Source organism: Pocillopora verrucosa, chromosome 2 (assembly GCF_036669915.1).
Source record: "Pocillopora verrucosa isolate sample1 chromosome 2, ASM3666991v2, whole genome shotgun sequence".
Classification (NCBI taxonomy): domain Eukaryota; kingdom Metazoa; phylum Cnidaria; class Anthozoa; order Scleractinia; family Pocilloporidae; genus Pocillopora; species Pocillopora verrucosa.
Window position 1 is genome coordinate 3,466,936 of NC_089313.1, and position 13,542 is coordinate 3,480,477.

Below are 13,542 nucleotides of genomic sequence, written 5' to 3' on the forward strand. Positions count from 1 at the left end.
ATCACCTGGATTGGAGTTTATTGCCTGTAAATAAACAATGGTACTAGGCTGGCCGTTATTCTCCTATAATCAGAGTTTATTATGCATGCTCTAGGCTTAACTTTTAACCGAGAGTCTTCGGTGACCACTTGCATCTGCCCTCCATAATCTTAAAAGTTGGTGATTCCAAAAGTCTCCTGAAATGTTATAAAATCTCGTGCTTCTTGCGAAAGAAATTGAGAAAGCGACCAGCCTGAAATTACACTTGCATTCGTCTAACGAAGCGAAGAGAGGGCAAGAAACAATTATTGTTATGTTATACCTTATATGATAAGTTCTTCCTTAAATAATTAAACAAGAAAGGAATTCTTCATTTATACTTCCAATTTTGCACCACCCATTCTCAAAAGCTTGCTTTTTTCCAGCACTTGTGAAAATTTAATTCCATAGAGTGTAAACAAACAAACCCAGAAGTTACACACTGAACAACAAATACCGAAGTAATTATTCTTAACCCTCGATTCTGTTCATCCGTCAGGACGGACCAGGTAGAGTCTGTAGTTAATAGTACAAGCTATTTCATCAGTAGACAGCCAAAACTGATTGCAATGGAATGAGAAAAATTTATAAACCTTCTTGATTCACTAGCTACCTTTCTCTGAACTTAACGTATTGGTTTAAAAAGGAAAGGAAAAAGGAAGGAAAAGAATTCAATACAATTCGTAATAAACAAGAAGTCAGTTGCATGTCCTTTTCAGTGTGACGCATTCACCTTTTTTTTGCTCAAGCTAAAAATATGCCACTGGTCATGGAAATCTCAGAAGAGTAAAATGCCATCTGAGTCTACTTATGACAAATAATTTTTATGTGTTATAGTATTGTTTCAGTATTTTTACTCTTTCCATTCAGATCAAGCATATTATTAAAAAATGAGCGTTCTTTTGATCTTGAGTATTCAGGACTGCCCACAGGAGACAAACCGTTCGTGGCACCTTCAAATTCCTCTTTTAACTTTTGTAGATCAGACGTTATGTCTTTTAGACGCTCCTCCAAATCTAAGAAGTTTTGCATCATTGACATCTTCCTGCTGCTAGGAATCAGCCCTAGAAGACGGATCGTAGAGGACATTTAAAGAAATGAACCACTAAATTAATCCCTGAACATATTCCTTTTGTTTTTTCGTTTGTCAGTACACACATAGTCGATCTTTGATTAATCGTTTGAATGAATGACTATTTTCTCGCTGACAGACGGACTGACGTAATTCCTTATTATTTGACTGACAGACCGATCTTCTAATATGTATTGAACTGTTTCATGTAACGAAGGTTTCCGCATTTATGATTAAAATCTGAGGGACATGCTGACCAACTAACTAACTGGCTGATTGGATGACTGGCCGACCGACTGCCTGACTGACGGACTGACCAACTGTCTGGACAGACAGACAGACAGACAGACAGACAGACTGATTGACTGACTAGCTAACTAAATAACTGACAGACTGACCAACTGAAGGACAAGTGACTGTCTCACTGCCTTTGATTGCCAGCTGAATTTAAAAAATATAGAATCGCACCAATACCACGATTTATACTAATTAAGATAGTACAGTTTTCTTAAAGCTATCTGTTTTATATTTACTCTGCAGGAACCTAAGGTAAATTAATTTAGAGGCAGTTACCTTTTCTCTTCTTGCGTACCGTTGGCTTACAGTTGGTGTAGACTTCCCATAGTTTGCCGATGACTAATAGGAAGGCAAATATTCCCAATAAGGCAAATAAAATAAATTTGGTCATTTGTGAGCCAGTGGAGAATAACCCTTCCATTTCATCGGACAAATCCGCTGTCTACAAGATATAAATAATTTTCAAACTGTTGATTGCATCAGAATAAATGTTAGACATAACGAGAAGAATGGCACATGGTGAAATATATAAAATTCACAACAAAACAATTAACTACCTGTAATTCGGCAGGGATAAGTTGCTCTTTGGCAGTGTCTTTTGCAACTGCAACCACATCCGCTGATAACTCTTTCAGGCTTTCCCCGCAAGCCGAAAGCTGAGTTTTTCTCTCAAATACTTCGTCATCAAAATTGTTCGTGTCATTCGGTGACCCCATTACGTAATGGCTCACGTGAGCCAGGTAATATTCCATTGGATAATCAATGTTACGAATCATTCGGATCTGCCTGTTTCGTTTTAAACCAGATTTATCCAGAAAGTGAAAGGCAGTATTGCGATCCACCATTACTCTTCCAATTGTTCCTCGGCTAAGATTTTTTTGCATTTCGTCCAGGTTTTTGAACTCTGTTAATCAAAAATTTATTTGATTAGTTAGCCAACGCAAGTTCTTACATGAATAAAAGGAGAAAAAGAGGCGGAAAAATTTCTCCTGAGAGTTTTCATACAAAAATATACGAAATATGACTGTTTGGAATTAAAAACTGATTATTTTTAAGGTTATTTCTTTACTTTCGCAATCGTCCTTGAAGAAAAACGGTCATGCAACACATTATACAAGGACATTGAAATAAACCTGAAAAGAATGACTTACGGACAAAGTCTGCATCCAGCTCCTTAGCAACTATATGCGTTTCAGGATTCTTGTTGGACACACCCACCTAACAAGTAAATTGGGGTCAGACAAATTTTTATACGCCAGGTGGGCCCTTATAGATTGCGCTGGCCAAATTTTTTACCTAAATTGTTAAAACAAGCACAATTATTGAAAGTAGTACTGCAAGCCTAATGAGGATATTTTTTCCTATTTTGAAGGAAACATTATCAGAGTCTTGACTTGTTTGGTCTCCAAGATCGATTATTTTCAAATTCGGTCCATGGATCATGTCTATTTTCAGGTTTTCAATGTCTTGGAAGAAGAGGGCTATCGCAGTATGGAATCGTTCGTTGTCTAGAGGACTGGGCACACACGTAGTAAAGATTGCATCGTTTATAATTCCCGCTTTCACAGGCAACAAAATGGCGGCGAAGAGAAACTTACATTTTGACACGACAAGTCACTGCTTCTTGTCTTGAATCCAATGGTTAATTATGTTTTGTCGGAGCAAATATGTATCTCAAAATGAAGAGGATTTCATGCTTAATTGACAACAAATACATAATTTGGACTTCGTTCGTTTCTTTTTTTTTTCTGGTAAAGCACACTTAAAGAAAAAGTAGTATAATTTTCAAAAAACTGATCGAGCAATGCCACTAGCATAACATGCTACTTTTACCGGCACAATCTATTAAGGCTTAGTGGAAAGAATATGAAAAGTCTGTACAACGAAATTAAACTTAAGTTGTAGTTCCGGAAAGACCCACCCTATATAACAATAGGAACAGGGAAGGCATTGTTGTTGAAAGGGCCAATAATAGCCGAAGTTGTACAAACCAAAGCAATTTTCCATTTCGAAAATCAATTAAAATTGTTTAATGTGAATTTCATTCTTCACCTCTGACTCAGGTAGCTCATGATTCTTCGTTACTCCAGCGATCATAAACACATCAGTAATTCAGGGCCCAGTTGTTCGAAGTCTGACTAGTGCTAATCCGGGGTAAATTTCATACGTGTTCTTCATACCTTTGTTCTAACTTGAAAGGGGCATTATGATGTTTGGGTGCAAAGGGTTTTAGGTATTCATGTTAGGGTTACTAACCTTTTTGCCACCAATGTCCCTACATCTCGTACCATCCAGGGAAGCTTGCATAGCATTTGTAAATAAGGCGGTGAACAGCGACAACATTATTGCTCCTATCAGGATCCACATTATACCAAATGCACGTCCACAGAGGGTTTTAGGCGTCTTATCACCGTACCTAATGAGAAAAAAGGAACCAAATATCTTTGCGCTTTGAGGATAGTGTCGTAAGTATAAAAATTTTTAATGTCTACTTGATTGACCATTTCCCCGATGGGGCTTTTCAGGATCAGTACAAATGACTGAATTTGTAAATGAGAGAATGAATGAAAATCCCAATTGTCAGCAAGCTGAACATTTGGCTCTATACAAAGCGCAGCCAAGGAGTTGAACTCTGAAACTCGTGGCAACCGTAAACAAATCCGGTGAGTAGCGGAGGGTGGAGGGCTTAGACCTGGGACCTCCAGATTACAAATGCAGCACTCCAACCACTAGCCCACACTGCCTCCCTCCTGTAGCGTAATAAATACTCTGCCCCATCGATAATGATCATAATCAACTAAATTGAAACTGCTCAGAGTATGTGCGTTTTAGCTAAAAATTATGACTTTATCTAAATTTGACGAATCTCATTCCCCTTCCCACCCTCCTTTCCTCACACTATCCACTATGTCAAAAAAAAAAAAAAACAGAAACATAGTTTTAAGATATGCAATGAAAAAAATTTTTTTAAATTATTTGCTACTATTCATTTTGGTTTATGAGCTGTGAAGAACTGTGAACAAGAGAACCCCGATACCACGTAACAACTAGTTATTTGTTAGACTGGAAGCCAATTGAAGAACGGAACCCTGGTAGAGATTTTGACAAACCCAACGCAAGTATTAACTTTGACAAAAATGGGTTTTACAATATTGCTTATCTTTGATCGTATTCAAAGGACGCAGTGAAAAAAAGATCCTACTGATACCCAAATCTAAATCAACTTACCCTACTGTTGTAAGTGATACCACTGCCCACCAAAAGCCTTCTGGTGATCCTATCGTGAACGAGGGTGAAAACTGAGCCGCGTTTGAACGGTGTTCCTGTCATGAAAATCGGTATAACTGTTTAATAAATTATATATAAAAAAAAAACCTAACATAAAGGTGCAGTTTAATGTGGAGTAAATAAATTGATTAGAAAACACTTCTAGCTTACTTAAGGCCTTGCTACAACGCACAAAATTCGCAGCAGTTTTACTGTACCCGTAATTGTGACATCTTGGAATAAAATGTTCTTATTTAATAGTTTGCGTCATTGCAAGGGTCCTTTTTATCTACGAACAAACAAACATTATTTGTACGATTCGAGAATTGTAGGGCATTACAGTTTTCTCTTTATTCACTGTGAGATCCTTTTTTTCAGTCTGGCTTTTTATTTGGGTGAACTGATAAGGTGTGCCTAACTAATCGTTAACTCAAAAATGGTGCCGTTGATTCCTCCTTGTACTATTTTTATGCTAAAGCCGTAACAATTAAGTTTGAATATAACCTTACGTAAAATTAAAACTAAAGAGCTTTAGAAGCTGAGTATAGATTGACGATAAGCCTTAACTCTTACCAAGAGCCAAATGATCACTCCAGATATCCCTGACAGCAATATGATACAAGCCAATATCGGCCATTGTGACGTAATGGAAGTCAATAACTGTTCCCGTGACTCTGCTTCGCACTGCTTTAAGTTCACAATCATTGAACACCCCGATGATACAAATGCCCGGATGAGTGTCACACTGCCTAGACCCGTAAGTTTTTGTTTTGCATCCGATAGAATTGGAAAACCAAAATCAACTGACCCATTTTTAATCAATTTCACCATCTCGTCTTGATTTTGAACAAATACAGGTACCATTTTGCAAGCTATGGGGTCTGTTGCTTCTCTACCAAAGCAAGCCATGTCCACAAACCATGTTAGGGTTTGATACATAAATCCTTTGTTCATACTTTGGTTCATTATGTAAGGAGGAAAATCCAGCAGGGCAAATTTGAATTTGCATTTCGTTTCTTTATCTTGTTCCTGACGAGGTTGACGCGTTTGGCGAACTTGACGATGTTGCCTAATTTCACGGGCTTTGCGCACTAATTCCGATTGATCGATTGAATCAAGTTGGAGCTTTTGGCTGCTGGCAAGCCATAAATCGCAGCAAACCATTAGACATAGGACCAATCGAAGAGTTGGAACATGCATCGTGAACACCGCCAAGATATGATATGGTTAGAAACCTCCCCTGAGGCTACCAGACTTCAAGTTGCGTTCAGATCTAACAAAAAAAAAACAAAAACAAAAAAAAAAAAATCACAGATGCAAAAGTCAGAATAATATGTTATCTGTTTGCTAGCTTGTTGTTTTATACTGCACGGGTGTAATGCAAGACCATATCTCAATGTGTTTTCTATTTCACTTACATGAGAATATTCACGAAGAGGACATCATGCACTTAAAAAGAATGCAACGAAAATATGATTTTGACCTTCTCAAAGGACTCGAAGAAAGTTTTTTATAGACAAAAAGTTCTGGAGTTCTCACTGAGGTAGCGATCTGCCTTCCTGGCGATAGCCAGCTACCCTCACGAAACGTTTTTATTCTCAGTTTCCGAAAAGCGCCCATTACGATGTATCTATTGCCACACAGCGTGCCGTCATCTGAGTTAGTGTGCTTGCAGAATTTACACCAACAAGTGTAAGTTTAAGTGCGGGGTAGTAGAATCAAAGTTAATGATTAAAAGCTGATACCTGAGCCAAAAACAGACATTCTCTTTAGTAAATGAATCAGACAAGGCGGCTACAAACATACTGACAAATTTTGATTCGCTCCCATCAAGAAGCTCGAAAGAAGGACCCGTTATGAATTTTGAATTGCGCTTGGCGGTTGGCAATAACTGTTTTTTGTCAGGGTCTGTGTTATCAAGAAGGCTATTAGAAAAATACTTCACGTTTTCAGTTTAAAAGTAGATCCCTTTTTCCCAAACTGACACGTGGTAAAAAAAAAAACTATACTGTGAATCTCCAGACTTACAAAATTTGTAATTGTGGCAGATGCAGTTTAAGGGCTTGATTATCAAAATTCTGAGCCAGAAAACAACAATTTTTAAAAGAATCCTTCATTGGTCCTTTTATGTGAGATCTTTTGATAAAGTATGGTTTTTCTTCGACTCCGCTTTTCTGTGTCGAGGAACCTAACAGCAATTTTGGCATATTAATGTGATCTACAAAATCTGTAAGTATGGCTATGCTAGTATTATAAATAAGTCCCCATTGTGAACAAAAACACCGCGTCGATGTAATTTTTTTTCTAACACTGCAGAATATTTTGAGTCCTGGGCTGTGAAGCCAGATTGAGCGAATGTTATTATACAGTTATTTGCGGGGAGAGAGCGGGGGCGGACTCTAAACACAATTGATGAAGTCTGTCGAAGGGCTGCATAGAAATTTAAAAAGACGGAGCGCGTTTCGATGTTCGATTAAGAAATTGGGAAAGTTGACTTTTAATGACAGATATTCAAAAGGGAATCAATAATCATAGTGCAGTATGATTAATAATCAGAGCCAGGAAAATAAATGTGCTTTCAGCTGGCGCTGGCAAAGCCAAGAAATTATTGAACTGTCACTACTTCTAGGACAGGGATAGCACAGCAAGTTTTCGAGTGGGGGGGCTAAAGAAGAATGCGTGAAGGAAAATGTTTTTGTTAAATTATTTTTTGTTTAATTTATTTTTATTCTTGCAAAAAAGTGGGGGGGCTAAAGCCCCCCCAGCGACTCCCTCTATGCGGTCCCTGCTGGATCTAATTGGCAATTCAAAATAAGTCACAAAAATTCTGAATTTGGGACAGGTTTTCGTTTATTTTAGGAGAATCTATTAAGAAAAAAATTCCAGATAACAATATCAACAAAAATATAAGAAATTAGGCTGCTATCTTCTGTAAGGATAAAAAGCGTTTGGCGAATTTGACGATGTTGCCTGATATCACGGGCTTTACGCACTAATTCCGATTGATCGATTGAATCAATTTGGGGCTTTTGGCTGTTAGCAGGCAGTAAATCGGAACAAAAGAAGAGACATGGCACCAGTCTTATGGTTGCAACATGCATGGTAAAAACTGCCGAAGAATTGAATTACTGGAAAACCTCCCTTGCTTGCACACTTGAAGTTTTGCTGTGATCTCAACAGATAGTGTGGGCTCTTCAGAGAAATATATTACTGGAAGATGATCAACGCCATGATATAAGTCAGTATTCGAACATGAACAAGCCCACTTATGTTATACTTTATAATGCTATCGTTTTAACGAACCGATACTTATCAGGATTTCCTTATAGCTTAATTAATTGCTGATCGTTTTAAGTTGGGAAGAGGATAGCCGATAGATTAACGAGTTTCGTTATGGTTTTTTTTCATCGTCTATAATCATACAACAACAGGGAAATACTCCTGTGATATTTAGGAATTTCAAAAAGAACTTTTCTATATATGTAGATGTCCAAATGGTTAACAGTGTAAATAACGATGAATATAGGAATATATACCATATTGCGCACGATAATCGAACGGCAAATACGAGAAAATGCCTGGGAATAGCTGCATTCGGATGGTGAATCACCGATAACAACGCGTTTTATCTACGCAAACAGGTGAAAAACGCCAGAAAACATCGCATTTCTTTACGTTGACCAACCCATGAACGTTGGAAGACCGTTGTTTTCAAGCGTTTTCTACGCATTTTCTGTCCTAGAAAATGGAAGGAAACGCTCTATCTTCGACGGAAAACTTCTTTCAAAGCAATCTTTTGCTACTGGAAAGCAACGAATTCAAACCATTTTCCCATCTGACACCGTATTCTTAACACTACGAAAACAATAGTTTTCGTAGAATTAACTATTAAGGAAAACTGTTGGATAATGGAACGAATAATCCAATTCGCCGACTCGAAAGCAACGGGAAAACGTTGATTTTCTTGTCGGAAAATGTCAGAAAAATGCATAAATAATGTTGCGTTTCAAATATTCAGAAATTGTTTTCCGAACCGGTGAACACCATATGTTTCGCGATGAAGTGCGTACAAAGTAATGAAATAAACAAATACCTCAAAATATATGTAGAAATAACTGTGCTCTATACTATTAAAATGCTTTCAATCCTGAAATCATCATTCCGAAGTTCATCATCATTATTCACGGAAAACGCGTCAGACGTAAGATGATTCCGAACAGCTGGTAAACGAGGAGATTATTTAAGTTTGAATTAGAAACGACATGCAAATAACACATGATGTACGACAACACTATTCGTTTTTAGCCTTTTCTCTTGCGACTATTTAAAGGCTGTTTAACTTTCAGACTCGATGGTTTCTAACTAAAATCTAGAAAATTTATTAGTCGACGCTGTCTTGTTATAACGGGAAATTTTTGGGAGATATATCTCATGAAGTTTCGTAAAGCCCTTACTTAAAGATGAAACTCTACGTTATCAAGAATCAGAATGTGTCTAGCCTGCAGTGAAGGCGTGTTTAATAGGGCGAGCTAAAGTTATAAGCTCGCGATCGTTTTTCCGACCATGTTTGATTTGGAGTCAGAGCGGAAGTGGGGGGCGGGGAAAGGGCAAGAAGACACCTGCCCGAAGAGGCTGTGGAAAGGAAGAACACCCCCTGATTAGTTGCGCGTCACTGCATTTCCCGAAAATGGGCGGGTAACCAATAAAACTGAGTTAAATTATAAACCGGAAGCATTGTCTTCCGACAAAACAAAGACACGTGACCGATGAGTGAGACGGTGTGGCAGTTTTTTCTTTTTTTTGAGCTAGAAAAGAAATGTTTTACAACTTTTCTTCTATTTGATCGTAAACGATACATTGAAGCAACAAACAACTGCACTCAAAGTTCTACACACCATAATTTGTGTGATGCAAACCGGCATACTCTGGTGAAATGGTGTGGCTATTTTTGTTTGTTTGTTTGTTTTTTTTTTATCGAAGAAAAAAGGGCTTCACCAAAACACATATGTACAATAAACATATCTATAGATGTCCAAATGGTTAACGGCGTAAAACACCGATGAATATGGGAATAAATACCATTTTCCGCACGATAATCGATAGGCAACTATGTAAAAATGCGTGTGAATAACCGCATTCGGGTGGTGAATCGCCGATAACAACACGTTATCTCAATGCAAACAGCCAACAAACGCCAGAAAAAATCGCATTTCTTTAAGATGACCAACCCGTGAACGTTGGACGACACGTGGTTATCGAGCGTTATCTACGCATTTTCCTGTCCTCGGAAAATGGAAGGAAACGCACTGTCTTTTACGGAAAACCTCTGTGAAAGCAATCTTGTGTTACTGGAAAACACCAATAAGCAACGAATACCAACCGTTTTCCCATCTCTTAACTTCACTCTTAAAAAGGAAAACTGCTGGATAATGGGACGAATACTCCAATTCGTCGACTCAAAAACAACGGGAAAACTTTAGATTCTCTTGTCGGAAAATATCAAAAAATTCAGAACTTGTTTTCCTAACCGGTGAACACCATATGTTTTGCAGTGAAGCACACACAAAAAATAATGAAATAAATAAATACCTCAAAATATATGTAGAAATACCTGTGCTCTATACTATTGAAATGCTTTTAATCCTGCAAGGAAGAAGGCGTTCGATCATTCCGAAGTTCATCATCATTATTCACGGAAAACGCGTCAGACGTAAAATGATCCCAAACAGTTAGTAAACAGAGAGGTTATTTAAGTTTCAATGAGAAATGATATGCAAATAACAGATGATGGAAGACAACACCATCCACTTTTAGCCTTTTAGAATGCATGGCTTTCGTTGCATCGTTTCTACCTGTTTGGTCGGCTGATAATTTACTTATTTGAGTGCTCCGCAATCGAGTCTAATGAACATGTCATTTTAATACAGTTTAATTCCACTATTGTCCACACGTACACCTGTGTTCAATGTGGACAAATGGCTCGTTTTCGTTGCGTTTGTTTGCGTCAAAGAACGTTTCACAGAATCAATTTAGTCAAAAATTATGATTGCAAATAATACATATGAGACACTTTGATCTTTTAAAATTTTGGCGAGCGAGTGCTCAGTATTTTCTTAACTAAAATTATGGCTGCCGTCTTTGATTTTAATGGCAGCGGAAGATTTGGGAGAGAAAGAAATTTGTACCTAGGGGGGTGGTCGACGGTCCAAAATAAGGAGAGCGGCGGGGGAGGGGGAGTAAAGATTACGCCTGCCAGAAGTCTTTTGCAAAACTCCGTTCGCCCACGAACAGAGTGTCTGATTGGTGCAGTTAAGCTCCAGCTGTCAATCACATGTCAAATGTGTCATTTGAGCGTCATTCTGACATTTCGCTCTCGCGGGGGGAATCGGGAAGATATCGAGCTCTGATTGTGAAGTTATTAGGTTCGATTCAGTCAAAAGTTCCCGAGTCTGCTCTTGCAATACAGTCTCAATTCATGGTTAGTTTTTAACAATCTGTTTAGAGAGTCAATTCAAATGATTCTGTTAGCTTTGCCTTATCGTTAATTTAATAGCTACTGAGCTGAGTTTAACAGCCGTTGAAAGGAACTGAACAATAGCCTTTGGCTCCTTATGGGCTTGAGCAGTGCTCTCACGATAGCCAGATCGTGATCTAAAGATGGGTGTTACATGTGTTTGATGATAAATTCTAAGTGTGTTATACTAATGACAAATGATAAGTTTCTATGGACTAAAAATGAGGTTCTGATGCACGTCTTGTTGGAAATAAATATCATAACGGTGGAATAAAAACGCTCTAAGTCTTAAATTTTATTTAATATAATTATGGTCGTAGACAAAGGATGGTGGCCATAATGATGTGCAGTTGACAGATGCGACTTATCATCGATTTTTTTTTTAATTCCTTGAGGTCGGGGTTTCTCGGCCAGGGATGGTCATGTTCATCTCTTCTTTCGTTCGCTGCAATTGAATCTTTTGGTCTCTGCTCCAAACTGTTGACATATTGCATAACATCAGCCACGTGCGTGTCCTGGAGATTCTCAGACACATCATTACGGTGTGGAAAATCTACAAATGTACTTATACTTCCAATGTTTTTGCTAGTCACAAATTTATCTAAATCATGCATAAATGATCGTAACTTTAAACGGGCTGCCAAAGAAGTTACTTCATGATCACAATTCTTTCAAAGAAAAAACAAAAGAATTGAGGGTCAAAAATTAAACGGATTGAAAATGAACTTGAGGATATTGATATTAAATTCTTCAAAATTCAAAAATCGCGGTCTTTTCAATTTCCGCTTCCTGCCACTAACAAGCAAAAAATTTTGAAACCTATTTTCACAATGAACAATGATTTTTCTTGTCTCTGAAACTTGCCCATTTGCTCATGAAGAAATAAGAGATTCCCATCGAAAGACCTAGGATTGCTGCAAATATAAAATTGCTCAATTCAGTCGCAAGATTTAGTAACTTACAATTTAGAGGAAGCGTTTGCTTTATTTGGGTAAAAAAAAAAGTGATATTACTCAGTATCAGCCTATGTATAGATGATAATCATACCTTCTGTTACTGCGTGCACCTGGCTAGGTAACACTTGATGTAGACTTGACATAAGATACCGAGAAACACTAGCCCGAGAAATACCACCAGACGATAAATCAACATCCACAGGGTCATTTTCGAGCCGGTTGAAAAAAACCCTTCCATTTCATCGGACAGGTTTGCGCTCTGTAAAGATCAATAATTCAAGAAGGGAAATAGTGTGATTCAGTCACTCTGTCCTAGAATTTCTTGAAAAAGTTGAAAGTTTCATTCAAAAGAGATACAGACAATTGTTCAGTGGAGGAAAACATACTAGATGTGATTTTTATTATTTACATTTCACAATTGGTTATCTACTCTAGTAAAATGACCTCAAGGCGTTATTTTGAAAATTGTTTTGTTATTGTTAACTCCCATGGAAAATCATCAGCTGTGGAAACTTTTCCGAAAAACTTTCGATTTATACTGACCCAAGTAGGTTGACATTTAAGTTACCGTAAACTCCCAAAAGTTTATCGACTCCCGAGCTTGAGGAAATAATTCGCTGTGGACACTATATGATACAACGTCTAAATAGGCTTTTTTTCTTTCACCTGCAATTATAACTATACATCGATCAGTATATTTCTTGATCGCTAAAAGTAAAGATTCCATTTATTATTGTACAAGTTGTAAACATCCTTAAGCTTTTACTTGAATCATGTATAACGCTTCTAGATACAGTCTTACCTGAATTTAAAAATTTATTTATAGATACTCAAAAACAAAACTAGTGACTACGGTGCTAGATTCAAGTGCAGAAGGGAATGCATTTCTCAGAGAGACATCACCTGGATTGGAGTTTATTACATGTAAATGAATAACGGTCCTTGACTGGCCGTTATTCTCCTATAATCAGTGTTTCTTATGCATGCTCTTTAGGCACACAATACAATATCTAAAAACTTTGATTAAATTGTAAGGATTTGAGGATTAAGGACGTTTCGAAACGATTAACTTTTAACCGACAGTCTGTGGTGACCACGTGCATCTGCCCTCCATAATCTTAAAAGCTAGCGGTTCCAAAAGTCTCCTGAAATGTTATAAAATCTCATGCTTTTTGCGAAAGAAACTGAGAAAGTGACCAGCCAGAAATTACAGTTGCATTCGTCTAACGAAGTGAAAAGAAGTCAAGAAACAATTATTGTTATATTATATCTTTTATGATAAGTTCTTCCTTAAATAATTAATAAAGAGAGGAATTCTTCATTTATACTTCCAATTTGCACCACTCATTCTCAAAAGCTTGCTTAAATAATAATTAATAAAGAGAGGAATTCTTCATTTATACTTCCAATTTGCACCA

The 13,542-nt window shown here is 37.4% G+C and overlaps 1 protein-coding gene across 1 annotated transcript; it reads right to left on the reverse strand.

Moving 5' to 3' along the window:
- Window positions 1–673: 673 nt before the first annotated feature.
- LOC136279139 (uncharacterized) lies at window positions 674–5,921 on the reverse strand. The gene is made up of 7 exons (XM_066162630.1): window positions 5,228–5,921; window positions 4,616–4,710; window positions 3,644–3,803; window positions 2,539–2,605; window positions 1,945–2,291; window positions 1,664–1,829; window positions 674–1,082 (listed from the first exon to the last, which is right to left on the reverse strand). Exons 1-7 carry the CDS (start codon window positions 5,852–5,854, stop codon window positions 850–852), a joined length of 1,695 nt encoding a protein of 564 aa, XP_066018727.1. The 5' UTR covers window positions 5,855–5,921; the 3' UTR covers window positions 674–849.
- Window positions 5,922–13,542: the final 7,621 nt, after the last annotated feature.